The 25,093-nt window shown below is 49.6% G+C and overlaps 1 protein-coding gene across 3 annotated transcripts in view; it reads left to right on the top strand.

Moving 5' to 3' along the window:
* IGDCC3 (immunoglobulin superfamily DCC subclass member 3) overlaps positions 1-25,093 on the top strand; it is a 226,506-nt gene that overhangs the window by 131,296 nt on the left and 70,117 nt on the right. For all 3 annotated transcript variants that reach the window (XM_075896898.2, XM_075896899.2, XM_075896900.2), the window contains exons 5-6: positions 2,483-2,620; positions 13,039-13,197. In XM_075896898.2, coding sequence (XP_075753013.2) covers positions 2,483-2,620; positions 13,039-13,197 — 297 coding nt within the window. The remainder of the gene's footprint in view (positions 1-2,482; positions 2,621-13,038; positions 13,198-25,093) is intronic.

Here is a 25,093-nt window from a genome sequence, read left to right as displayed (position 1 = left end):
TGGATTGTCATGGCTTTGGGCCGATTTTGCCTGTCTGGCATTGGGCCCAGTTTTCAGTAACGACAGACCTTTATTGTGTGTAGTAAAGGGTTGTATCGTATTGATTCGCACTGATGTACAATGTGTCTGACAGGTTTTGGGTGTAGTGCACAGGGTGTTGATTTGATTTATCGCATTGTGGTCATGCCCGCAGGCCTCCGCCCAGATTAGGGCCACCTTATACTGTAAGCTGTGCGCCCACGTGCCGGGAGACAGCACGTGCCTTGAAGAGCTCGCCGTCCAACACAGGAAGGATTGTTATTTCCATTTTACAGATGAGGAACTGAGGCACAAAAAGACCGAATGATTTACCCCTCTGCCCACAGGGAATCTGTAGCCAAACCAGGAGTTGGACCCAGCTTCCTATACCCGCAGACTGACTGACTGACTGACACGTGACTTCAAACCACGCGGGCGGATGGCGCTTGAGCGTGTTTAGCTAGCGCTGTGGGAAGGCTGCGGCTAGTTGAGCACCGAGATGCAGCAGTTCTGGGTCGGAAGACAGGACTGTGGCTGCTGCTTCATGCCTTCTTAGCATCAAAGAATGTCACTGGCTGCTAAGCAGCGCTGCCACACTATAGCATTCCGAGTGTGACAGCAGTAACGCCTCGGTCTCTGATTCCTCCAGTGTACATCTACCTGGGTCTTCTCTTCCTGACTCCTGGGAGAAGATGGAAAGAACAGAAATCAGTCCCAGGAACACCCTCCTCTTCCAGAGCATATTTCAGATCTGTAGGAAGCACAAAAGGAAGGTTGGTTTCTTAAAAACACGGCACTGGGCTCTCACGAGATTTGGATTCAATTCCCCACTCTGCAGTATGCTTCTTAGGGCTTGTCTTCACTTACCAGGAGATTGACATTGCAGAGATCGATTTCCCGGGATTTGATTTAGCAGGACTCGTAAGGACTCACTAAATCACGTGCTGATCGCACCACTGTCAACTCACCTGCAGTGGATTGTATCTTAAACTGAGTTTTTGTGCCGTCCACACGACAGGAGGTCGATGGGTGCAAACGCTCTCACCGGCTTCCCTTACTCCTCGCGAGGAGCAGAAGTGCTGGCGCCGAGGGGAACATCTTCTTAGTTTGAATTAGCGGGTCTTCACTAGACCTGCTAAATCGAACCCCTATGCATCGATCTTCCACACAGTGTAAACATGGCCCCTGTGAACAACTCCACAGGTCAGAGGCAGCAGCTTCACCAAGTTCGAGGCCAAAGCACCTGGCTGTAGCAGCAATAAAAGCTGGTTCTGGATGCTGTGAGCAGCTTCATGAAGGGGGCAAAGATTGCAGCTTGCCTGTGTATGTCCAGGGCCCAGCATGTTATGGGCTACCAGTCTAACATCCCTGGGTGGAACGTACACACCAAGGGGACCACGAGAAGTGGCACAGGAAAAATATCTCATGTGAGGGCATACGAAGGTGAAAGATAAAGCAGTCCCTTCTCTGCTGGGTCTCACATCTCACACTTCCTCTAAGCCACTTCCCCTAGCACCCACTTCACATACATCTGTTTACACCCACCATTGTCACACACTTTAGCTAGCATTTGTGTCACCTCTAAATCTGGTCTGTAGCTTTTAACATTGCTTTTCAACAGAGATGGTGTTTATAACTTAGCCCATAGCCTGCCATAGGACTTGGGCATCACGTGCATTTTAGTTCAGAATTTGGTGGCTCCATTGCTAATTGGTGCTGTTTTCTCGTACTTTGCTGACGCGTGCAGGATATGAATTGGATTTACAGACTGTGCTTGGTCATTTCTGTCTAGAAGGTTATCATGGAAACGTCAATATGCATGTTTAAGACACACTTGAACCTATACCTGTTATATAGGCAATGCCTTTGTTTGGTGTCACTAATTAGTCATCTGTGGGCAGAATTGAACCTGGGATCTCTGGAGCTTAATGCATGAGCTTCTCCAGCTGGCTCTCAGCCAGACTTGTTCTTTCCTCTCTATAACTGGTCCAAGTGCCACTACAGGGGACAACGCACCACACCTAGCAGGTGTATGGTTACATATCTCCCCTTGTGGAGGATGGACATCTGGAGCTTCAGAGACTTCCCAGTTGAAATCCGGGCTGAGCCCCCTCTTGTAACGCTGACATACCCTGGTTGTCTTCAGGCAGAATCGAACTTGGGTTTTCTAGAGCTTAGGGCAGGTGTCTCTACAACATGAGCTAGAAACCTGCTGGCTGTAGAGCAAACCCAGTAATCTCTCTGTAAGTGGTCTGTGCCACTCGATGGACCAGAGCCCCACCCCCAGAAGGTGTATGGGTTTCAAATGCACGTAATGAAATCATTCGTTCTGGATTACATGAGTCACACCGGGCTCTCGTAGATGAGCCGAGCCCTGGTGGGTTGTCATTGTACTCTAGTGTCACATGTTGCAGTTAAGCACTAAGACCTGGCAGGTCTCCGTTAACAGTGACTATCTTTGCAGGCTCCCATTCTACAGCTTACAAGGATCCCATGATTCTCGTTGGCCCAGAGAACCTCACCCTAACTGTGCACCAGACTGCTGTATTGGAATGCGTTGCAACTGGAAATCCCAGGCCCATCGTGTCCTGGAGCCGACTAGGTGAGTAAATGGAGTGGCAGGAATTTCTTGGCTCTGTTGATTGTCCTTTCCTGGGAAAAAATTCTGTGACACTGATTATTTATGGCACAGAATGATTCAGACTTCTCTTTTCTGCTCAGGATAATTGTAGACTCAGGACTGCTTTTATCTTTCTGTGTGTGCCGTGGTGTGTACTACCTTGCCAGCTCCTACTTCAACTTGTTATTGAGGTGGGTTGGTTAAAGCTGCAGACGTTTTATGAAAGGTGATAATTTTATCTTTCCAAAAAGTGACAGCCTTTTCTTTAGCTGCATCACAAGCCTCCAGCGAAGCGCATTCATACCCAAACATGTCTTCCAACTCAAACAGGCTTGAGAGAAGCTGTTGATCTCTTGAGTGATTTAAAATAAAACCAGGGAATGGGAATGGTTAGTAGCTGCACGCATAAAGCTTTGAAGAATAGCTGTTCAGTGGTGAGGTCAACGATATTTGTTAATCCGCATGGAAAACGGAGCCACTGTCTCATCTGATCACACGAGGGGAGTAGTGCAGTGTTTTTGCAATGGGAAAATGAATGTGACTTTAAGCTCTGTCTGCTCGGCATTAGCCCAAGAAGTGCACACAGTGGAAGGGGGCTTTCCCATGTAACTGCCGAGTAGGAATCTTTCCCGCATCAATAGCTGGTGGCCTTGTGTTGCACTCTGGTACCTGAAAATATATGTGCATCTGTCCTGAACCCAGCTGATATTTCCAAGCCTTTGAGCTATTCCTCCTCAGAGAAGTGCATTGCAACCATTTCATTCTTGCAGGATCTTCCCACCAGAGTATCACGTGTTCCCAAAGGGGTGATGCAGGGAATGGGCTATGTGTTTGGGAATGAAGCGCACCCTATGTGACTATGCTCACCATAGAGTTCCTTGCTTTTTGTTCCTGAATCTCTGGTTCTCAGAATTTGATTCCTGGTTGTTAGCTTCCCAGACTAGAGCCTTCAGGGAAACAAGAAGAATACACTTACCCAGTGGGAATCCAGAAAGATTTTTTTTTCATGCTGCCTTTTCTGTTCAGATTCTGTAGCCTATTCATCCCATCTACCCACGTCTGTCACTACCTGATCTTTCCCCCTGAGCAATAATCATCATTTTTGTGCTGTTTTAAAACCCTGCTGGATATGCTACGCCACATGTTGCAATGTTCTTTTGAGCACCAGGCCCCTGTACCTTGACTCTCCACTATAATAAACTCCTTTATAATTTCCCTAATTATAACAGCTCATTGGCTTGTGCAAAACACTTGTCCCCATAGAATGGTGTAGTAATGAGGATACAGTAGTGTCAAGACATAGTACCTCTTTTAGATTCAGGCCAACACTGCTATATACCAAAAACCAAACCAAAACCAAAAACACAACAACTCTGCTGCAGAATTGGATGGAAAGCTACCAAGTCAAATGAAAAGCTCAGTGTGAATCCTTTCCTCCCAAAGAAATACATTTCTTGGTCTATGATGGGAAAGGTTGCTTATTGGTTAATGGCTCTAGGGATCCTTTTGGCACTTTTTGTGCTTTCACATCCTTGTGCTTTCATGATCAGAAGGAGTGGAAGGAAGACAGCACAACTTTGGAAGGACCAATTGAGGGGAGCCGGGCAGTTGAGATGAAAGATGAGGGGTTTTTATGCCTGATTAGATGTATACATGTGTAGCATCCTCGTGTATGAAAGTTACCTTTCTGAGGGTACATCTACACTGCAACACTATTTCAAAATAACTAGCGCTATTCTGAAATAACTTAGTCCGCGTCTACACAGCTGGCAGTTATTGCGAAACAGTGTCAAAATCCTGTCAAGCTGGAGGACTTCTTACTCGGACTCCTGTAACCCTCATTGTACGAGGAGTAAGGGAAGTTGGAGGAGGAGTGCTCTGTTTTGAAATAAGCGCTGTGTAGACGCTCCCTATTTCAAAATAAGCTGCACAATTGACGTAGCTCAATTTACGTAGCTTATTTCGAGTTAGCCCCTGCAGTGTAGATGCGCACCCTGAAGCACCTGCTGCGATGCTAGTTCATGGTAATTGCAGGAGGAATATTCTTAAATAACTGTTAAAGTAATACAGCTCGGAGGAAAAAAACCTTTCCATAGGGTATCGTGAACTTCAAAATATACAGCAGCGGGGTCTTAAAGGGAGGCAGCCAACTTAAATTAGGCTCAGTTTCAGTTTTCTTTAAATAAAACCTCATATAAGTGAATGATTTTATTGCCATTTAAAAAAAACAGAAAAAGTCTCCATTGAAATAGTTCACTTTTGCAGGATTTGGTTATTTTCTGAGGGTCCTTGCACCCCTTCATTTTTATTTTGTACGCCATTTCGATGAAATGCAATTGATTTAAACAGAAATGAGTGCAAGTGTGAATTTTTGCATGGTTTTCTGGGTAACCTGTCTTCTCTTCATAAACAGGCCCAATTTTTGCCCTGTCTTTACCAACTTAAAAAAAAAAGCCACCCAAACCCAGCCTGATTTTCGGTGGGAAATGGACCCAGTTTTGCTTGGGGAAAAAAATCACTCATATCATGAGTCCATTTATTTTTATTTCCTTGGGACTATTTTGTATTCCTCTGGCACAAAATTTCTGGTGTTGCCCTCTGCATGAAATGCTTTGCAAAGTGGAATGTTCAAGAGAGGATTTTGTTCCTAGAGACGTATAAAAACATTAAGGTTTAGGTTTGTTCAAGAAAGATAAGATTTGTCCTTTCACGACTGCACTCTGGAACCTGAACCTCTGTGTGTACAAAGATAAATATCCAAGGAACTCATTGCAAAGCCCGAAAAAGGAATGATGATTTTTAATGTACAATATTACGTATCAGTTCATCCTTTAAATTCACTGACAGGCGGCTGATCTGCCCTTCATCAAAGGTTCTGAGACAAAATAACACACTCTTTAAAGAGATCTAGAAATGTGAGACAAGGAAGAAAGGGCAGCGATTATCTGATAGCATTATACAGAAGTTGTCAGAAAGGGCTACACAATGGGAAGGAAATTACTAAAGAGGGAGCCATTCAAGATGTAAACTATACAACAGTTGTAGGAGCCAATTAATTGGTAACTTATTGGACACAGAAGCTTGCAATAGATGGCTGACTGGTTGACAGGAGCCCCATTCCCTGAAGTGTTTAGAAATAATAGAGTAAATTTCACCACTTCACACACTGAATAGTCAACTGTTGCAATGTATTCTAAATATGCTAATACATGGTGCCCAATGTCCAATGGAGTAGAAGACCCATGTGTCTAAAAAGTAGAAGGCTACTATGCCAGGGTACAAAGAATTCACAAAAGATCTAAATGGTCAACATTAGAAAGTTGTTACTTTCTTTCTACTTGCTACTTATCAAAGAAAGGCTTCCGCTTTGTTGCATATTCATATCGCCTGGCACGTTTTAACGAATTTCTGTAATTGGCGCCGAGGTGCCAGTCATTTGCTTAGGAGCCAGAATCCATTACAGTGGACAAGCATCACAGATACCTTGGACAATGAAATAACTTCTATCTCACGTTGCAGGGATCTTTCATCTGGATTCCACCCGGATGGGAAATTTTACAACTTTCTTTGTGTGCTGCCAAGAGATTCTTTGAGAGTGTCTCCTATTTGGAGGCTAGCCAGCTTCAATGTGACCAGTGTTGATTCATTAGTAACCCAGCTGCTCTTTGCTACCAACCAAAACCCGCATCTTAAAACCAACATGCAATTTAAGTCCCTAATGGTATTCCTCCTGTTGTTCTCTAGTTGGTTCATAGTGTTGTTTTGTCACAATCTCATCAGCATACAGTGAAATGGAAATGACCTAATTCTCAGGACAGGCACACGTGCTTAGGGCTTAGTTCTTCCTATAGCCTCTGGATAAACCATGTGACACTGGGACTCATAAATATGTTTCTTCTTCTGCTCAGTTGGACAGCTCATTGGCTGTCCAAACTATGGTCCATTCTAGTGGCTCATCAGTGCTGCTTTGATTCACTAGTCATCCTTTCTGAGACACCTGATAGGAACCAGCCTAGCAGACAATGAAGGTCACGAGGTAGGAAGATGTGGGAGGCCCACAAGGTGATTTCTGTCTCATGGCGTCATCCACAGAATTACATTGTTAGAGAGCTGAAGGGATAGCTGATTTCAGAGGGTACAAAAGGTGTTGCTTCTTGTTGGGGAGACCGTTGGGGTTGAATTTCTGGAAGGGACTGCTGCATGTAAATTTGCTGAACTCACTGCCCTCTCCCCCGTGAAAAGAAATGCTGTTTCCAAACTCGCTCTTGAGCAAGCTTCGGCAAACAGGATACAGTGAATAAGTCCGTCGGACTGGTTCTCTGTGGCTCACTGGTTCCAAATAATGTAAAGGACTCCTCACATTTGTGGAGCTTAGGGAGCCAAGCAGCAGCAATTTAAAGCAAGTTACTCCTGGCCTCACTTTGGGCGTGGCAGGATATTTTTCATTTTGCCTGATAGTCTGTTGCAGGGGGTTTCCACCTTTTTCATTTGCAGATCCCTAAACCTTCTGCATGGAGGTGCAGACCCTGTTTGAAATCTTCTCCCACAGACCACAGCTTGGAAACTGCTGCTCCGTTGGAAGCTGGGGGCCTGGTGATTTAACATGGGGAGAACAGGTTCCCTGGGTTCTGTTCCTAGATGCACCAGTAACTTATGGAGACTGCAGGCAAAGCTCTCTGTGGGGTTTCCCTGTCTGTACAATGGGTTTGAGAACATGTGGCGACCATGCCAGGGGATTGGGAGGTGCAGCTAATGTGTGTGGAGCCCTCTGAGCTCCTCAGAGGAAAGGCACCCAACCTGCACAAAGGGTTGTTTTTGTGCTCTCTCTGTGTTGATACCAACACCACTGGGGTAGATACGTGTGCACCTAGCTCCAGGAGAGGGTTCATGGCTGTGAATTCTGGGTGGTAAGAGGCCCTGCTGGGACCCAAGTCCCTTGGAGGGGCAGGTCCTAGGCCACCCCCTCTCCGTTTTTCATACTGGGAAGTTTAGGGAACGCCCCGCTCCGCATGCTGGCTCCTGGAAATCCCATTCGGAGGTTCCTAGCTCTCTCCATACATGGCCCCAAACCTGGGGTTGAGGATTTCCACTGGGCACTTAAAACTAGGCAATGCTGAGCCTGAATCCCTGCTGTGCCCTCGTCCTGAATATTTCCAGTGCTTTGTGGCCCTGCTCCCACCGAGGCCAACAGCAGAACTGAGTGTGTGGGGAGGGCGGGGGTGGGGGGAAGACTCGATGACCTCCTGAGGTCTCTTCCAACTCTAGGATTCTCTGAAGTGCCATAGATTCAGAAAGAGGAAAGAGCAGAGTCAGGGAGAGCAGACTGTGCCTCAGATGCACTCTGATGAGTACTTGTTTTTTCTTGAGCAGACTGGGGTTGCCAGGTGTCCAGTTTTTGCCTGGACAGTTCGGGATTTGGGTCTGGTTTAAAAAAAAACAAAACAAAATACTGGACATGTGTAATGTTCGGTATTTCCTGTTTCCCTTGGACGGAAGCCGGGCGGGGACAGTTTTCCCCTGCTGTGTCTGGCAGGGGCGGGGCAGTAAGGAATGTGTGGCCATTTAAAGGCACAGCCTGGCCTACCCCTAAAATTTAAGTCGGCCTAGCTACGTTGCTCAGGGCTGTGAAAAATGTTCTGCCTGGGCCATGCAATTAGGCCGACCTCACCCCCAGGATAGATGCAGTGAGGGCTCCTTCCATCGCTATAGCGACTGCCTCTTCAGGCGGGTGGATTTACGATGGAGACGGAAAACCTCTTCCATCGCTGTAGGAAGTGTCTGCACTACCGAGTGCTGCGGAAGCACTTGAGTTTCATCAGACCTTGGGAGACGGAGTGTGCACTGAGCCAGCAAACACTGCCTCTTATGATAATTAGCGACTGCAGAACTTGTGTGGCTTGCATGGTATATGCAGTGCAGTTGCAGCCGTGTCGGTTGCGGGATATTAGCGGGACAAGGTGAGTGAGGTGATATCTGTTATTGGACAAGCTTTCGAGCCACACAGAGCTCTTCAATACCTTCCCCAGTTCTCCTTACCCACCTTGTTTCTTGAATGGGGAATATGAGCTGGGAGAACTTTGTTTATTTTTTTGTTTGGATAAAAGATAAACTTAGCTGGCAGGGGAAATTTCCCCAAATCCTCACTCCTCTAATTAAGAGATGGCAGCCGTAGAAACCTCTAGACACTGATATTTAGACTACACAGTGAATCTGACACAGCCCGAGTCTTGCATGTTTAAATTATGTAGCATGTGGTAAGTAGCATAATAACCCAAACTGGCATGCAAGTCACATTTCTGTATTAGTTCTTAATTCATTTATACAGTCATGCAGGCTACCTGTCAGGTACAGCCGGCTCACATATTTCACCTGTTATACTTCCTCACAAGAGAGATTTGATTTTTACACCTGTTGTAAATATGGGTTTCAAAAATGTCTAATTTAAAAATCAAGTTCAATTTGAATTTAATTCAGACCTTCCTTACAGTGCGGTTTAAATGATATTCAAAAGGAACGGACCCTTCTTATTGCTCATTAAACACTGGACAGGTCGCGTTTTACTGTCCTTTTTATGGCTGAGCAATTTACTGCGGCAGCACATTGGCCAGCCATCCTGTTAGTTAATGGCATTGTTTTTCTCCATCTGAGAGACCTGTGCACCTTTCATGGTAATGTGAATAATGAAGTGGCTAGGTTCTGTCTGCCGGATGGAACAATGAAACCTTTGAGTTGAACATTTCCTGTAAAACGTTGCAAAGACAATGGGCAGCAGATGCTTCTGTAAATTTACGGGCATGTCCCCTCTTTGGTGTCTTTCACTCTATAGTAGCTTTTCCCACCACTCTCTGTTCAGGTGCCAGCTGAAATTAGAGGGTTTATTTCTGCTGCTCTAATGGGTGAACATGCACTGCAGGGCCTGGTGATTTTTTTTTCAAGACTTGGTCTCGTAACTAGTGTCCTTTGTTAGTGCTCCTGTTATTGAAGACTTAAGGGCCTGGTCTACATTACAGTGGAAGTTTAAGATATGCAACTCCAGCTACGTTAATTACGTAGCGGGAGTCGACGTATCTTAAATCGTGTTTCCGCGTTGTCCACTCAGCGGGAGGTCGACAGGAGCAAATGCTCCCGTCGGCTTCCCTTACTCCTCGTGAGGAGCAGAAGTACTGGCACCGACAGGGGCACCCTCTAAGTTTGATTTAGCAGGTCTTTACTAGACCCGCTAAATTGGACCCCGGAGGATCGACCGCGGCACTGTCGATCTTCCGCGTAGAGTGGACATGGCCAAAGCTGTCTTGGTGGTTTGGCTCCTTTGATAAGGGGTTTTGCTTTTGGTGTCAAAGGAATAGTTCCTGGAGTAAGGAAGAAATGGCATGATGGCATGCCTAAACACAAGTAGAAACAAACAGAAGAAATTGGTAGATGCCCAATATAGCACAGATGGCTTGCAAAGCGGCTTTTGGGTTGGATGATAGTTATTTGTCCCTTTCTGCTGGAAGAATGACTGTTCTGTAATCGCCCAATGTGACCATTTAGTTTGTTTTCTGTGAGACTGTGGTTGGCTCTGAATTCTTCAAAGGTAGGATAATGTCTTCTCCGTCCCCCCCAATAAAAGCTTTTAATTATGCACTACTGTATTATGGAAGGAATTTTCTTCCTGACCCCAGCTGCTAAGCAGTGTTGTTTTTGTTTTAAAATAGAACTGGAAGGGACCTCGAGAGGTCATCAAGTCCAGTCCCCTGCCCTCATGGTAGGACCCAGTACCATCCCTGACAGATTTGCTTGAGATTCCTAAGTGGCCTCCTCAAGTATTGAACTCTCAACACTGGAGTGAGCAAGCCAATGCTCAACCCACTGAGCTATCCTTCTCCCTGAAGCATGAAGATCAATAGCTAACATAAACTTTATAAATAGTGGGCTGTGGGCACTCATCACTGCAGGACTAGGGGGATACTTAGCAGCATAAAACGAGGGAATCTAAAAGGAGTTGACCTGGCCAATATGGGGTCTCAGCTGCTTGACTGCAGTGACCTGTCAGTCGATGGTCAGGGCAGTGTGTGTGTGTTACCCCCGAGTCTTCAACTGCTCGGACACAAGGTCCCCTCGCAGCGGGCAGTCTAGGGAAGGCTGACTGGCACCCCGAGAAGTTTAACGTCCGTGTCTTTGACTGCTAGGACCGGGATCCCTTCGCGGCGGGCAGCCAACAGGCCGACAGATGCCCCAGAGTTCACAGGGGGAGCTTATTACACCTCAGACTTTGACTGCTAGGATACATGAGCCCTTCGCAGCGGGCAGCCTAGGGAAGGCTGAGAGATGCCCCTACGGATCTGTCCTCTGGAAGCGACACGATCCAAATGCCCAGGTCTGCCTGTATCTGTCCCTTTTGACCGGCTGGAGTTCTTTTAAATTGTGCTTGGTTCTGTTACAGCAACTGAAGGAGTCAGGTTAAAAGCTTAAACATTTACAGGTTTATTAAAGGAAGCTTATAAATCATATGGTTACAATGGCTATTGCTCTATTTCTTAACTGCTAGCAAATACAGATCTTAAAATGGTTACAAAGGAAAAAGGAAGATAGAAAATAACGGTACCAAGTGACAGCTTAATCTTTAAAGAGCTCTATTCTACGCATGCACTAAAACAAAGGGACACATATGGGTACAATTTTTACCCCCTTCTGCGTCGCTCAGTCCCAGCATGTCAGGCCAGGATCGGTCCCTCAATTCCTCGGAAAGATGAAATACGAGGTGGGCGTCCCCGTGGAACCTCGGGAGGCCAATCACCTAACCCGACCAGCAGGAAAAGGGTGGATTGGCACTCAAAGTGAGTGTGCTGCTGGACCCATCTTTATACCCGTGGGGTCACGTATTTCTCTTTCTTATCTGTGATGCCAAATGGTATTGGTCCGTCTTTGTGACGCCAGTTCTTACAAGGGAGTTGTGAACTTAATTTACACTTGTAAGAGAGAGAACTAAATTGGGAGTACTGGGCATTCTTTTCTCAGTGGGATATTCCTCTCCCAGGGACGACTGTGTGTGATCGTATCAATATAGGTGCCAGCCAGGGCAGTTCTCGCAGCCTCGAGGTCAGCTTATTGACTTGATTGCTTTCTCTCATATCTATGTTTTCAGCTTACCCAGGGTCAGGTGAGCCAGCATATCCGGGCCTCTTGTCAAGGCTTCAAAGACTATGCTGATTTTTATTGCTCCTTCTCTGCCCTGTATGCAGGCACCTCAGAAGGGCAAACAAGATGGATGTGACAGAGGGGTGGCCTGTCTGGCTACATGACCCAGCCATATTTAAATATCAAAAACTTCATTTCCACACTGATTTGCACATAGCTTGCTCATCATAGGATTACAGTCAATATTGACACTGGAATTACTCTATGCTCCATGCAGACCTGGATATTTGTAAGCAGCACCATTCACAACTGCTAGGAGTACTGGTGCTGACTGGAGCCACCTTCAGTGTTTGATTTAGAGGGACTTGACTAGACCCGCTAAATCAAACGCCAAAAAAATCAATCTCCAGCGTGGCAAGTGAAAACATGGCCTAAGATACTTCAATAATTATGTATCCAACTGGAGTAAAGTCCATCCTAGAATCATAGGGCCAAATCAATGTGCGTCACAGGTGCAAAACATCTCAGGATTGGCCCAATAGAAATGGAAAGTAATTGTTTCATCCCCTGCCAGTGAGTGATTGTTACCTACGCAATGTTTAAAGGCTTTGTTGGACTTCCATGAGGTCTCTGGGGCCACTACGCCACAGTCTAATATAACTCACTGGCAGGAATTTTTCCTTAATAGCGAGCTTAAAGGTTCCTTTTTTGTCTTTCTATCTCAATAGCCCTTTAAATCACAACACACAAACTGTTTTGCTACATAGAGGAGCAAATATTTGGAGAGAGTGTGCTGTGGGGTAAGAACCCCAAGACTGGGCCTGCATGGTTTGGTTCTATAGGGTTTTTCAGCTTCTTTCTAAATGCAAAGGGAAGAAGGGGAGTGGATTCCAGTTTCACGTCTGATGAAAGGGCAGCTCCTCCAGCAAACAACCAGCTGGCTCTCCGCACATGCAAGGGCTAGTGCTGGTTTAGAGCCGTGTTTGTCAGGCGTGGAGTCTTAAAACACAGTCCAAAGGCACAATAAAAATGCAACAGCTTGATAGTAATGAAACACATTGTAATTGGGGGCAAAGGCTTAATTGAGGCTCTTGGACTGGCTTTTTTCCACGTCACCTGCATAGCTCGAGTTGCCCCGTGCTGGGCCTGAGCTACCAGTGGCTGACGTCAGTGGAAGGACTCCCCTGGAGTGTGATTCTCAGGGCTAACTCCCCAGTGTGTGGGCTAGAGAGTTCAGCGTACAGGCCCACTCAGTCGTTTTGTCTTGTTTCCTCTTCCAGATGGCCGCCCCATCGGTGTAGAGGGAATCCAGGTCCTGGGGACAGGAAACTTGATGATTTCTGACCTCACGGTGCAGCATTCTGGGATCTACGTGTGCGCCGCTAACAAGCCAGGCACCAGGGTGCGGAGAACTGCCCAGGGAAGGCTAGTCGTGCAAGGTAAGACAAACAGAGGACCGTGGGATCGTGACACTAATTTAACTGGTTTCTCCACCTCTTTCGCGCCTTGTGGAAAGAGCTGACCCTCGGCGGATTTTGCTGGCGCTCGTTCTGTTTTTTCCTAGATGTTCTCTGCATTGCACAGTGGTGAAGAGGGGAAAGTTTAAAAAGTCCAGTCCTCTCCAATTAAGAGAGTGAGGCTTACTACAGTTAACCAGTGGGGCTGCTCACCGGGGGCAGGAGGCTGCCCCAGCTCCTCGGGGCCCACCAGGGGTGGGAGGGCGCACCAGCCCCGTCAGAGAACCTCTACCACCCCACCCTGTCCCTGTTTAATCAATTAACTGGTTAAACATACAGTTTAACCGGTTTACTAATTAAACGGGATTTTACATCCCTCTCTCCAGTCCCCGGGGTAGGAACTAAGGTGGCCAGCCTCAGCTGCTGCCCATGCTGCTGTGCCCACTGCCTTGAGCGGCGCTCGTGCGCGTCTGTCTGCTTGAGCTGAGAGTGACAGCTCCCGGCGGCTGCGCAGACGGCCCTGGGATTGATGATGCGACACAAAACCTTTCTGCTTGGAACTCATAGCGATCCGAAGCCACTGACGTCTGACGGTTGTGAACCAGGTTGAAATGCCCCCTCCAGGTCTCGGGACCACACTCCCCGGTCATTCGTTAGCACCCCTCTTACCAGCACCAGCGGGGAGCCCGAAGGCTGAATGGGCCTGAGACTGATTTACTCTGCCCTCCACCAGGGACTCGCCCCAGGGCAGGGTGGAGTCGCAGTGGTGGGCTGGCATGGGGGACGCTGGCCGTGCTGTCGACGCTGCGTTCTACCTGCGCTCTGCAGATAACCGAGAACACGCCCCAGGGCATCTGTTACCAGCACGGAATTATTGTGTACAAATAAGACATTTAACACTGTGGCTCTAGATGGCCAGTGGGCAAGGGATCCACCTGCGGTGGCAGGTATTCTAAGCAGACATTGCCTTCCCAGCCTGGCTCTGACCAGAACACCTACTGTATGTTTCCTGGTGGTGGAGTGTTGCTGCCCCCAAGCACCCGCTGTACTCCAGGGCCGGGGAGATTGGGGCCACGTGCCCTCCTCCCTCCCAGTAGTGGGGGTGCTGGGGCTGTGCGCCACAACACTTCCCTGTGGTGCTGGCATGGGGAGGTGGCTTGGCTCCCATGGGGGCGGGGCCTGGGAAGAAAGGGCGGGGCTAGGGGCTTCACCCTCTGCCCATGAAACCAGCACGAGGAACCGAGGATACACCCCGAGCCACCCACTAAAGATTCGGAGGTGAGCTCTGAATTCCCTGCACCCGGGAAACCCTGGCTCCACCCCGGACCCACAGCAACAGCCCTGGCAGGTCGCCCCTCCTGGGCCTTCTGGCGATTCCACCAGCAGCCAGGACCATGCACTCAGACTCTCACGGAGCCACCCGCCCCCATGGCAAAGAACCAGGTGGCTATTTAAAAAGGCAACCCAGCTCACAGCGTGGAAGACCCTGATTATAGGCACTCACCTCCTCTTCAGGCAGGTCCACGTACAGCATCTCCTGCGCTCATCAGCTCGCTCATTAACTGCTGACCGATGATACGCCGCATCCCCTGCCGGAGCGGGCTAATTGGACCTTTCACGCTAGTGACGGGGAAAGTGCTCATCTTCCGCCCCGAAGGTCCCCTGCCAGCGCTGCAGGGCCACACGCTCGGATCACAGCTGCACCCCTGCTACCCTGCCAGAGGGAGACCAGCTTTAGGACCAATTTATCCCAATCCCAGAGTAAATGCATTCCTTCCCATGTGGATCTATGGAGCATGCTCCTGTCACAGAGGGCAGGTGCCTCCTTTTTGTTCCAGGCTACTGAATCCCATTAAAAGCAACCGAAATTCCCTCCCTGTAAGTAGTTACCCCCAGGTTGTTATACCACTGCCAGTGGGAGGGAAGGGGGTTACGCCTCAATCTCCCTAATAAGATGTGGCCCCACGAGTGGAAAAGTTAGGGAACCCCGGCATTAAGCATTTCCTTCCGTAGCACAAAATAACGGAGCATGGCTGTAAGCTCAGGTTTCGTGGTGGGATGTTTTTCCTCCGCTTGCACGCTCCGCGACAGACACAAGGGATGCTCCCCATTCGGCTTGAAAGTTAAAGGTGCTGAATAAAAGTGCTGCTCATAATTCAGAGCGGGAGTCAGACCGGTTCAGGTTTTGGAGCGTTAAATGAGGGACTGACTGGAATGCAGCCAGACGCAGCTACACAGTCTAAAGACTGGGGTAGAGTGGGGGAGTGGAAGGGAAGCAATTTAAAAGGATGAGACATCTGGTAGGAGATCTTTTCTGAGAGGATCCACGGGGCAGAGGCTATTGAACCAAACATGGGGAGCAGAAAAGGGAAGTTTCAAAAGAATGCAGCTAGTTGACGGCATTTCATGAAAGTTGCAAAAAAGAAAAGCTTTCCAGATTGCTGACTGCCTCCTCTTCGGCTACAGCAGAAGGGGGGAGGAACTCTAGCGTAGCAGATCTAATTACAAAGAGGCAGGGTTTAAAATCACAGCTTTGAAGACATGGGTTCCGGTTCCGATTTCAGAGATGCTGCTCCAAATCCAGAGTTGCTCTACTGATTGCTAGGGGGGCTACACTTGATTGACACGAGTCTACTGCGAGGAGGATCGGTTCCTCGGTTTCTAGTGGAAGTGCTGTCGCAGCCACCGGGGCCAGCCTCCTGGGGATGGAGCAAAGGCTTGTACATTGAGAACTAGACGATCAAAAGGGTCTATGACGAGGAGGAGCTGGCTATGCAGACACAGCAGGAGTATCCAGCTCTTCTTGGCACGTTGGGAACTGTTTGGAATTCACAGGTGCAGCCTGGGTCATTCGACCTAGAGTTTAGTCTCTTTCCAAGAGCTGAATCCTTCCCCTGTGGGAGCCAATGGCAAAATATCCATTGGCCCCAGGGTTGTGTCCTCTCTTTGCCAGCATCTTTTGCTTTAGTTGAGCTCTGTTCGGTCTGGGTTTCCCTGCTGCAAGCTGCAAGTGATTGTTGTTCAGACATAACTCAGAAGAAATCGCCTCCAATCAGTGACAAAGCCGACACAGTCGGTCTCTCCATCGAGTTCTCAAAGGTGCAAATTGCCCCGTGGAAGGGGAAAGCCCAATACCAACGAAGCAAAGTTCGTAATGATTTGGAAGGCAGGCTGCTGCTGTGTTGTGCCCCCAAAACAATGCCCAGGTGCCCAAAGTGCAGTATTCCAGTGCTAACAAATAATACTACCCATGAGTCTCTCAGCATGCTTTCCAGGCATAAATCAATTCACCGATGCAGTACCCTGCGACGAGGGCATGTTTGTCCATCTTTCATCGGTGGGCAACTGGAAACAAAAGGAGGCTGCTGTGATTTGCCTAGTGTCGTGCAAAAAGTCAGGGGAAAAGTTGGGAATTGGACCCAGGAGTCCTGACTCGCATTATGAACCTTCAGTCACTAAGGGTATGTCTAGACAACATGCCTCTGCCGGCAGAGGGATGTAAATTAGACTGCCTGACATAGTCAATGAAGCAGGGATTTAAATATCCCCCAGCTTCATTAAAATAAAAATGGCCGCCGCGCTGTGCCGGCTCAGCTGATCGTCAAGAGGCGGCTTGGTTGACAGGAGACGCCTTAGGAGCGGTTGACAAAGGCGTTCCCTGTCGACCGAGCCGCATCTTGACTGCCGCGCTGTGCCGACGATCAGCTGAGCCAGCACAGCGCGGCGGCCATTTTTATTTTAATGAGGCGGGGGATATTTAAATCCCCGCTTCATTGACTATGTCGGGTAGTCTAATTTACACGCCTCTGTCGGCAGAGGCATGTAGCCTAGACATACCCTAAGTAATGCAGCCTCCCAAAGATCTTAATGAAAATCTGGGCTGAGATCTTCCCATTTGATGTCCTCACTCTCTGTTTGAACACTTCTTCTGTTTCAGTGATAATTATCTTTCTCATTACAATCTCCCTTTTAGATCCTCTGTCTAATGCCATCTTCTTATCCGCCTGGGACGTCTCCCGCTTTCAAAGGTTCGGGTCTGAGACTCTTTCTGTCTGTCTCTCGCTGCCTTTCCTTGTCCCTTTCGAGTGCTTTGCTCTCCTTTGTTAAGACCCTGCACGGTAAAGTTTCCATTTTCTTCTGGGAGCCCAATACAGACATTTGACTATCACGTTGTGGCGTGTTGCAAGTGAAAATCGTGCGAGGGGCTGGGACGAGCAGCCTGTGTCTAACTACAGAAGGGAGGGGGTTTGTATGGGATGGGTGGGAGAAGCGGGGGTGTCAGTGGCTGTAAAGAAAATGAATCAAAGCCCTCTCTTTCTTTATCTCGTCTACCATCTATTGTGCTTTATTATGTGTTTGATGTCATAACAAACTGATGGGCTCTGAATGGCCAGATGGTCACCAGTGTTCCCACTCCATGCTTCATTGGCCTCGTGAAAGCTATGGAGAAAAATGAGATCCTATCTCGCAAACGGCTGTCCATCTTGAGAACACATTTTAGAAGGCCCTTTTTGACAATCAGCGCCTGATATCTCTGTTCTCCGCTTTCAGAAATGGGCTTTGTCCTTTTGTACAGTAGCTTCGGCCGCCCGTACACTCATGTGAGCAGTTCTGTTGATTTCATTAGCAGGGGAGAGGCAAGGTCAGGTTCCAGCTTAGAATTAATTCCCGGATGTGCTGCAGTCGCCATGTTTTGTGTTGGCGTTTTTGGCATTTGCATTGCCGGTGTTGTTTGCCCCACCTAAAGAGCTCCTACCATTTACTCTGTAAATTAATTCCATAAAAATGGGTTCACAATTTCATCATGAAAAGATTTGCATTGACTTCACCAGCTATTGGATCAGCTCCACTGACAAAGGGACATGTGCAAATTTCAGATCAGAGTTTGGCTTTTCAAACTCCCCCGAAGTTGCAGACAGTCAGCCCCATTTCTCCTTTCCGGTGTCGGAGACAACACCTGTGGTGTCAATCTCCATACAGATTCTCAGCCTCTGTGTTCAGAGGAAGCAGAATTTTACTTTGGATTATTAGCTCGTCTTTCCTAAAAGGCACGAGTCATGTTTTGACCAGTGATGGTGCCGTTTCCCACCATTCTTCCTCATGTGGGCTTCTGAAGTTTAGCCTCTGTTCTGATATTAAAACTCTGGACCAAATTTTCCAGTTTTTCCCCCTAGTGAGATGTCTAAATCCTGCATTATGGGTGCTCAGGTCAGTGTGTAGATACATAAAATGGCCACACACATGGCTACTCTAGATCCATAATTCAAAGCCTGCCTAGGCAAATAGGCTGTTATAACTGTTAACCATGTTATGGCTGTTGGGCCTGAAATGAATGGGGGGGGGCGGTGTCTCAGCCCAAGTCCCATTAGTATGGAATCATAGAAATAGGGCTGGAAGGGACCTCAAGAGGTCATGTAGTCCATCTCGCCACCGTTAGTCTAGTATACCTAGACCAGTGGTCACCAACCAGTCGATCGCGATTGACTGGTCGATCCTGGGGAGTCTCCCAGTCAATCGTGATCAGCATGATGCCTGTCCTGGCCCGGCCCCATGCTGCTGGCCCATTACAGTAAATGACCAGTGTGGCCCCGCAGCCCATGTGTGTGTGGCAGAGCAGGGGAGGAGAAGTTTCAGCATGTTGCTCCTGCCTGCAAACCCCTTCCCCACCTGTGGCTCCCATTGGCCAGGAGCGGGGAACTGTGGCCAATGCGAACTGATGGAGGTGGTGCCAGCAGAGAGGGGCAGTGCACAGAGCCACATGTTCCCCACCCCCAGGGCAACAGGGTGTGTTGGCACCTTCTGGGGCAGAGTGGCCGGGGCAGGCAGGGAGCCTGGCCCAGCCTCTCTGTGCTGCCAACTGGGAGCTGCTGGCGATAAGTGCCACGCAGCGGGAAGCTGCACACTGACCCCTATCCTCCTCCTGGAGCCAGTTTCCTGTACTCCCTCCTGCACCCTAAGCCCTTGCCCTGACCCCCCTCCCAGAGCGGTGTCCCCACAGCGGGAGGTCAATGGGAGCAAATGTTCCCATTGGCTTCCCTTACTCCTCGCAAAAGCGGGAGTACTGGACACCAATGGGGACACCCTCTGAGTTAAGTTTTCTGAGTCTTAACTAGGGCTCGTCTAGACTACGCCGAAGTTCTGCGTAAACATTTTTTGAGGAAGAGCGGCTTTTCAAAAAAAAAGGGAGGGGGATGCCAAAAAAACCTTGTCCATACTACTTTCACTTTTGAAAGCTCCACTTTCGAAAGTGAGATCGGAAGAAGATGTGCAAGTTCCTGCAGAATTTGCATATCGTCTTTCGGAACTTCGGCGTAGTCTAGACATAGCCCTAGACATGCTGAATCACGCTCCGGAAGATTGATCACGACAGGATAGGCTGGGGGCTGCTCCACCACATTTGGGGGGACACAGGTGGGGGGGCTGCTCCAGCCTGGCCGGGCAGGGCCCATTACACCACATAGCGTGTGGAGGCTGCTTCCGCCAGGCCAGGCCAGGCCAGGCCAGGACCCCTACTGGTTAACTGCTAGCCCTGGAAAGAATGCGAGTAAGGCACGTGTTTACTGGGTAACCTGTTCACCCTTTGCATTCCTCCCTATTAGTGCATTTGTTTGAACATTTCTGAAGAAGGCATTAAGCTTCATTGCTGTGTGATGCATATGTCATACTTTAAATCGTCGTGAAAACCGTGTGATTGCTTCCCTGCCTCTCGTAGTATCCTGGGTCATCAAGCTTTCCAGCCAGTTGCTGCACGTCACAAACAACAATCAGGTGTGTCCAGGCCTCATCACCACAGGTTTGCTGTTGCCACCTTCAATATAGCTGTGGTGCTGGGTGCAATGAGTTTCTCCCCATTCGGGCCTTTTGCCATGCTAAGGTGGAGGGCTTGGGGCGAGTGAACTTCTGCTCAGTGCGAAATAAGCATCCCCAAGAGGCTCCATCAAGAATGAATGGCAGAGGGGACGGGGAACCTGGACCAGAAGGAAGCTGGTGTGGGGACGGAGAGCAGGAACACGCGGAGTGTTGCACATGCCCCCTTCCTCCAGAGCCCTGCAAAGAGAGAAGGACGCTCAGCCGCTGTCAAGTGGGAACAGGTTAACGACTGGGGGAAGCGCCCTTCATCGAAGGAAGAAACCAGGCGTGGATGGGACAAAACAATCCTCTGTGCTTTCTTGGGCGGTTGGAGCTCCCCCAGGCAGGAGTCCTAGAACAGCACGAAGTGCTAAATCCTAAACAAGGCAGCAATTCCTTCCCTGTCACTTCTATTGGCTCTTCCCCGGACATAGGCTGGGGCAGCCCCCGTACAGCAAAGCAACAGCCCTGCTGCTTGAGACATACAGGGCGCCGGTATTAACAACTGGCTGCAGTAACTGCTCCATCCTGCCTTCCCCATGTGGGAGCTGGTTTGACTTCTGGGGCATCTAGTGTTGGTTTTCTGGCTGCTCCTGGGACTTGAACCCAGCAGCTCCCTAGGTGAATGCCCTGTCCCCTCAGCCACTCCCAGACCCTCCTCCACCTGAGCCCGTGCCCCTCTGCTGGTTTTGCCTGGCTGCTGTAGCTCTGGCTGAGATGAATAGAGAGTTACTGGCCCGTGGATCTGACCGCACCTGCCTCCAAACAGTCCTCTGATCGCGCTTTAGCTTCCCAGCCTCTATCAGTGTAGCTAGCGCTTAGCAGAGCTGCTATCTCTGCCATGCCCTGGATTCTGGGCTGCGCTGTGTGGGGAGAGGAGGCAAACGCACCTCTCTGGGGCCAGGGCGGAGTGTTGCTTTGCCCACTCTTGGCTGCCCACACCCAGAATCTTTCCCGGCCAAAGCTTCCCGTCCTGTCCCTCATCCCACTGCTGCTAGTGGCCGGCAGTAACTGGGCAGCGCAGTGACTCTGTGCTTTCCCCCAGCAGCTTTCTGCCTGGTCTGGCGTGGCCGATGCAAGCAAAACGCCTCAGGGTCGCTGCTCTCTGCCACCTCAGCTCCACCCCCTGCCTTTCCCTGTGGAAGGCCTAGAATTCGGCTGCAGGCCGGAGGTTACGATTAGACCGGCCGGGCAGGGCTCTTTCACAGGAGGGATGGGGCACCTGGCCATCCCGAGGCGGGAATTGGTCTCAGGGGTTCACTCAGGCAGAGGCAATAGGGAGACGGGAGGAGGGGGGGGAGAGGTTGCCGACAGGTGTGTCAAACCTGGTTCTTTCTCTGGAGAGTGTAAGCGAGTGAAGCCAGGCGCTGGGAGTTAGCTCTGGTTTTGTTCAGGGAAGCAGCCGAGAGCAGGAAGCCAAGCGGGGACGGTTTGCATCCAAGGGGCTGGCGTTCTGAATGGCGAAGCGCGTCCCTGGCTCAGGGCCAGTGGACACAGCTGTACATTTGGCTACCCTGGAGTAAAATACAACAGTGTCCCAATTGCTCCCTCTTGACACCGGCTAATGAGAGCGAATGGGAAGAGAAAGTGGCTCCAGCCGCGTTCTGCCGCATGGCTCGTTCCCTGTGTAAAATATGCTTTCCCTGGAACGGCGAGAGGGTTCAGGTTTTGGGCAGGGGCAGCAAAGGCAGACAGCCAGGTGGCAGGGCGATGTCTGTGTCCTCATTTGGCATCTTTTCCGGCACCTGCACCGCTGAGGGCAAAAGGATATATAGGGGAGGGGATGGGAAACCGTTTAGGGGATGGGGGACTGTTGATTCACCGAAAAATCAGCCGGGGGCCACACAAAAGTGAGAAGAAAAAAACCCATCTCACCGACACAGCCCCTGACTGAGGAGAAAGACGCTCCCCACCTTCCCTCACACACCAGAGCCTGGGGGGGCCCTGGCTAGTAGAGTTTGTGGGCAGAAGCCTCCAGGCAGCACTTTGCTGTGCCAGCCGGGGGCAGTGGGAGCAGCAGCATGTGGGGCTGCTTCCTCCTCCAGCAGGCAGAGGCCCTGGACCGTATGCCTGACTCCCGTCTGTGAGGTTCAGGGCTCCTCCTCCCACAGCGAGGAGCTGGTATAGATGCTTCAGCCCCGTGGGGGGAGCTGTGGGGGTAAGGGGAGGTGTGGGGCTGGAGTGCCAGCGTGGGCTCCCCAATGCTGAGGGGGGAGAGCCCTGAGCCTTGGGGGCCGGATCCAGACAAGCCAGGGGCCGCATCCGGCCCCGGGGCCTTAAGTTCCCCACCTTTGATCTACAGGCTCCTGTCAGAGCAGTCAGACATGGAACTACTTACAAAAGAACTGCGCTTGCAAACTTGCACTCACACGGAAGGTAGGGGAGGCCCAGGCATCGTTTGAAAACTGGGGCCCCACCATGTCCTGCTCTGACTGCACACCACTTAAGCAATACAAAGAGACCACTCGCTGCAAATCCGCCTCCATTTTAATTTAATTTATAAATTAACTGGATCTAGGGAGGTGAAAAAGTCGCAGGGTGGGGGAAAGAGAGAAAACTCATTGATTGGAATCCAGGGACGTTTCAGCAGGAGGTTTCAGGAATACATGGCCGTTAGGTTGCCAAGATTAGGTTCATTATTCGTCCCCAGCTCCTGACAAACGCGCCTGACAATGAACTCCGTTAGTGGAACACCCCCTACTGCTCGCCTAAGTCAAATCTACCGTGCTCCACTTCTCTTTGATTATAAAAAAATGAAAGAGGGGGGCTTTTCGGAGGCGTAGGCCCTCTACTTGTCGGGGGTTTTTTTGTATCGACGCTCTCATGGCTTGCAGTCTTTATGCCGTTGCTCTTTAGCGGCAAGACCTTTCACTTTGCTTTGGCCTTGAAGCGGCAGTAACGATGCCGCTTTCTGGTTCAACTTTGATGGTGAAAAGAGTGGGGCTTGGCGTTTTCTAGCCCCCCGCCAATTCCCTAACAAATGTCAAATGTGCACACAAAGGTGTGGCTCCCCCCTCAGGCAAGCTGGGGTCGTTTGGAAGCAGGGCCAGTGCAGAAAATGGAGCGACTTTGGTGCATGGGATTTACTGGCTAAGAGGAGAATCCGACCCTGCTTACGTTTTTTTTTTTTTCCCTCACCGGGAAGGGCGACTTATGGCCACGTGTGGTCAGACTTTCAAGGGAACAAACCACTGAGATTTTCACCTCACAGATAGTCTCGTTATGTTTTCTGTGGCCGCAGGTGGCACAGTGTTCCTATGCCCACCTCTGTCGGCAGAATTATTTCCCTTCTCTCCTTCCTGCGTTTTGCACGGAGGCCTCAAGTCTGTTTGCAGCATCGGGTGGAAATAATTTCTCTCCTGCGTTTGCAATTTGCATGGAACCATGGCCCTTGAACAAATTATTTTCCCAACAGCTGTGCAGCGGGCGCCTTCTGCCCTCCCCCCACTAAATAACTGGCAACGATCTACTTTTAAAAGACTGCTCCTGAATCAGGTTCCCCCCCCCCCCCCCCCCCCGGCTAGAGTTCTTTGCCCCCTGCCGTGCTGTCACCTGCATGAGGGTACATCAGAAGTGTCACAGCAGCCATTTCACCTGAGGCTGCGCACTAATTAGCACCCTGCTCGCTACGCAGGGAAGGACCTGATCTGTACAGGGCCCGGAAACTGTTTCCATCTGCATCAGTACATAAGAACGGCCGTACTGGGTCAGACCAAAGGTCCATCTAGCCCAGTAGCCTGTCTGCCGACAGTGGCCAGTACCAGGTGCCCCAAGGGGGGTGAACCGAAGACAATGATCAAGCGATTTGTCTCCTGCCATCCCTCTCCAGCCTCTGACAAACAGAGGCCAAGGACACCATTTTATCCCCTGGCTAATAGCCTTTTATGGACCTACCCTCCATGAAATTATCTAGCTTCTCTTTAAACTCTGTTATAAAGCGTTTAAAGTAGAGAGCAAATAGCCCCGCATCTAGCTACCCAATCAGCTTTTCATACCACCCCCTTAGAATCTGAGCAACTCCCCACGAGTAGCCCGCAACCGATGTTACAGCGATGGGTCCCGCTGTCAGAATTTGATTGGAAAGGGGAGTGGGTGGGTGGAAAGTCACAAAAAAGGCCCGTGGCCTTTCTTCCGGGCAGGCTGCAGGGCAGAGAGGAGAAATGCGTCCCTTGTGGTGGGATCTTTCAGCCAGGCTGCAAACCAGTCTCTGATGTTGCGGTGACAATGTTGTGACTCCACACGTATGTTTGTGTGCGCATACACAATTCCCTGACAATCAAGCCTTGCAGGGGATCTAATTTGCAATCCTGTGGGTGCTGTGAGGTGGGCGGAGGGTGCTACAGAAGCCAGGTAATGGGTAAAAGTAACTGAAATTTCTTACAGGCAGGTGCTTTTTTTGTAATGGTACTGCCTGGTACGCAGTACCAGCACCTCCAATCAGACCTCAACAACTTTTTCCCCTGAAATACCAGCACCTTTTTTTTTTTTTTAACAAAAAAAGCACTGCTTATAGGTACTGTCCTATCTCAACCTGGCTTCCTACCAGCTCTTTAAATAGCTCCCTGTCGGCTTTTGCCGCAGCTCAGCTAGCTGTTGCTGGAGGTGCGCGCCGGGGCATGCCTGCTTACTTTCAGCCCTGGGTAATAACAATGGAAATCACTGCAATGCAGTAACAGCCAAAGCCAATGGAAGTCCAGATTGTCCCACGATGACAGTTCTCTGCCCAGAGAGAGAGATTTTGTTCATGTGGGTGAAATTCAGGCCACTGCAGAGGGCCGGCATGACAGCTGTGTGAGACTTAAGGCTTCTGTGCAAGTCATGAGGTCTCGTCGGCACTTGAATGTTAGTTTGGACTAAGAATGGGTTTGAATTTAAAGTTCAGTAGCTATTCCAGAATAACTCGGTGTGGACAAGATCTTAGAGGATCATAGAACTGGAAGGGACCTGGAGAGGTCAAGTCTAGTCTCCTGCCCTCATGGCAGGACCAAGCACTGTCTAGATCAGAGCTGGGCAAAATACGGCCTGGGGG

This window comes from Pelodiscus sinensis, chromosome 14 (genome assembly GCF_052426305.1).
Source record: "Pelodiscus sinensis isolate ZL-2025 chromosome 14, ASM5242630v1, whole genome shotgun sequence".
In the NCBI taxonomy this organism is placed as follows: Eukaryota; Metazoa; Chordata; order Testudines; family Trionychidae; genus Pelodiscus; species Pelodiscus sinensis.
The sequence above is the reverse complement of the archived record's forward strand: the minus strand, read 5'-3'. Positions and strand labels throughout refer to the sequence as shown.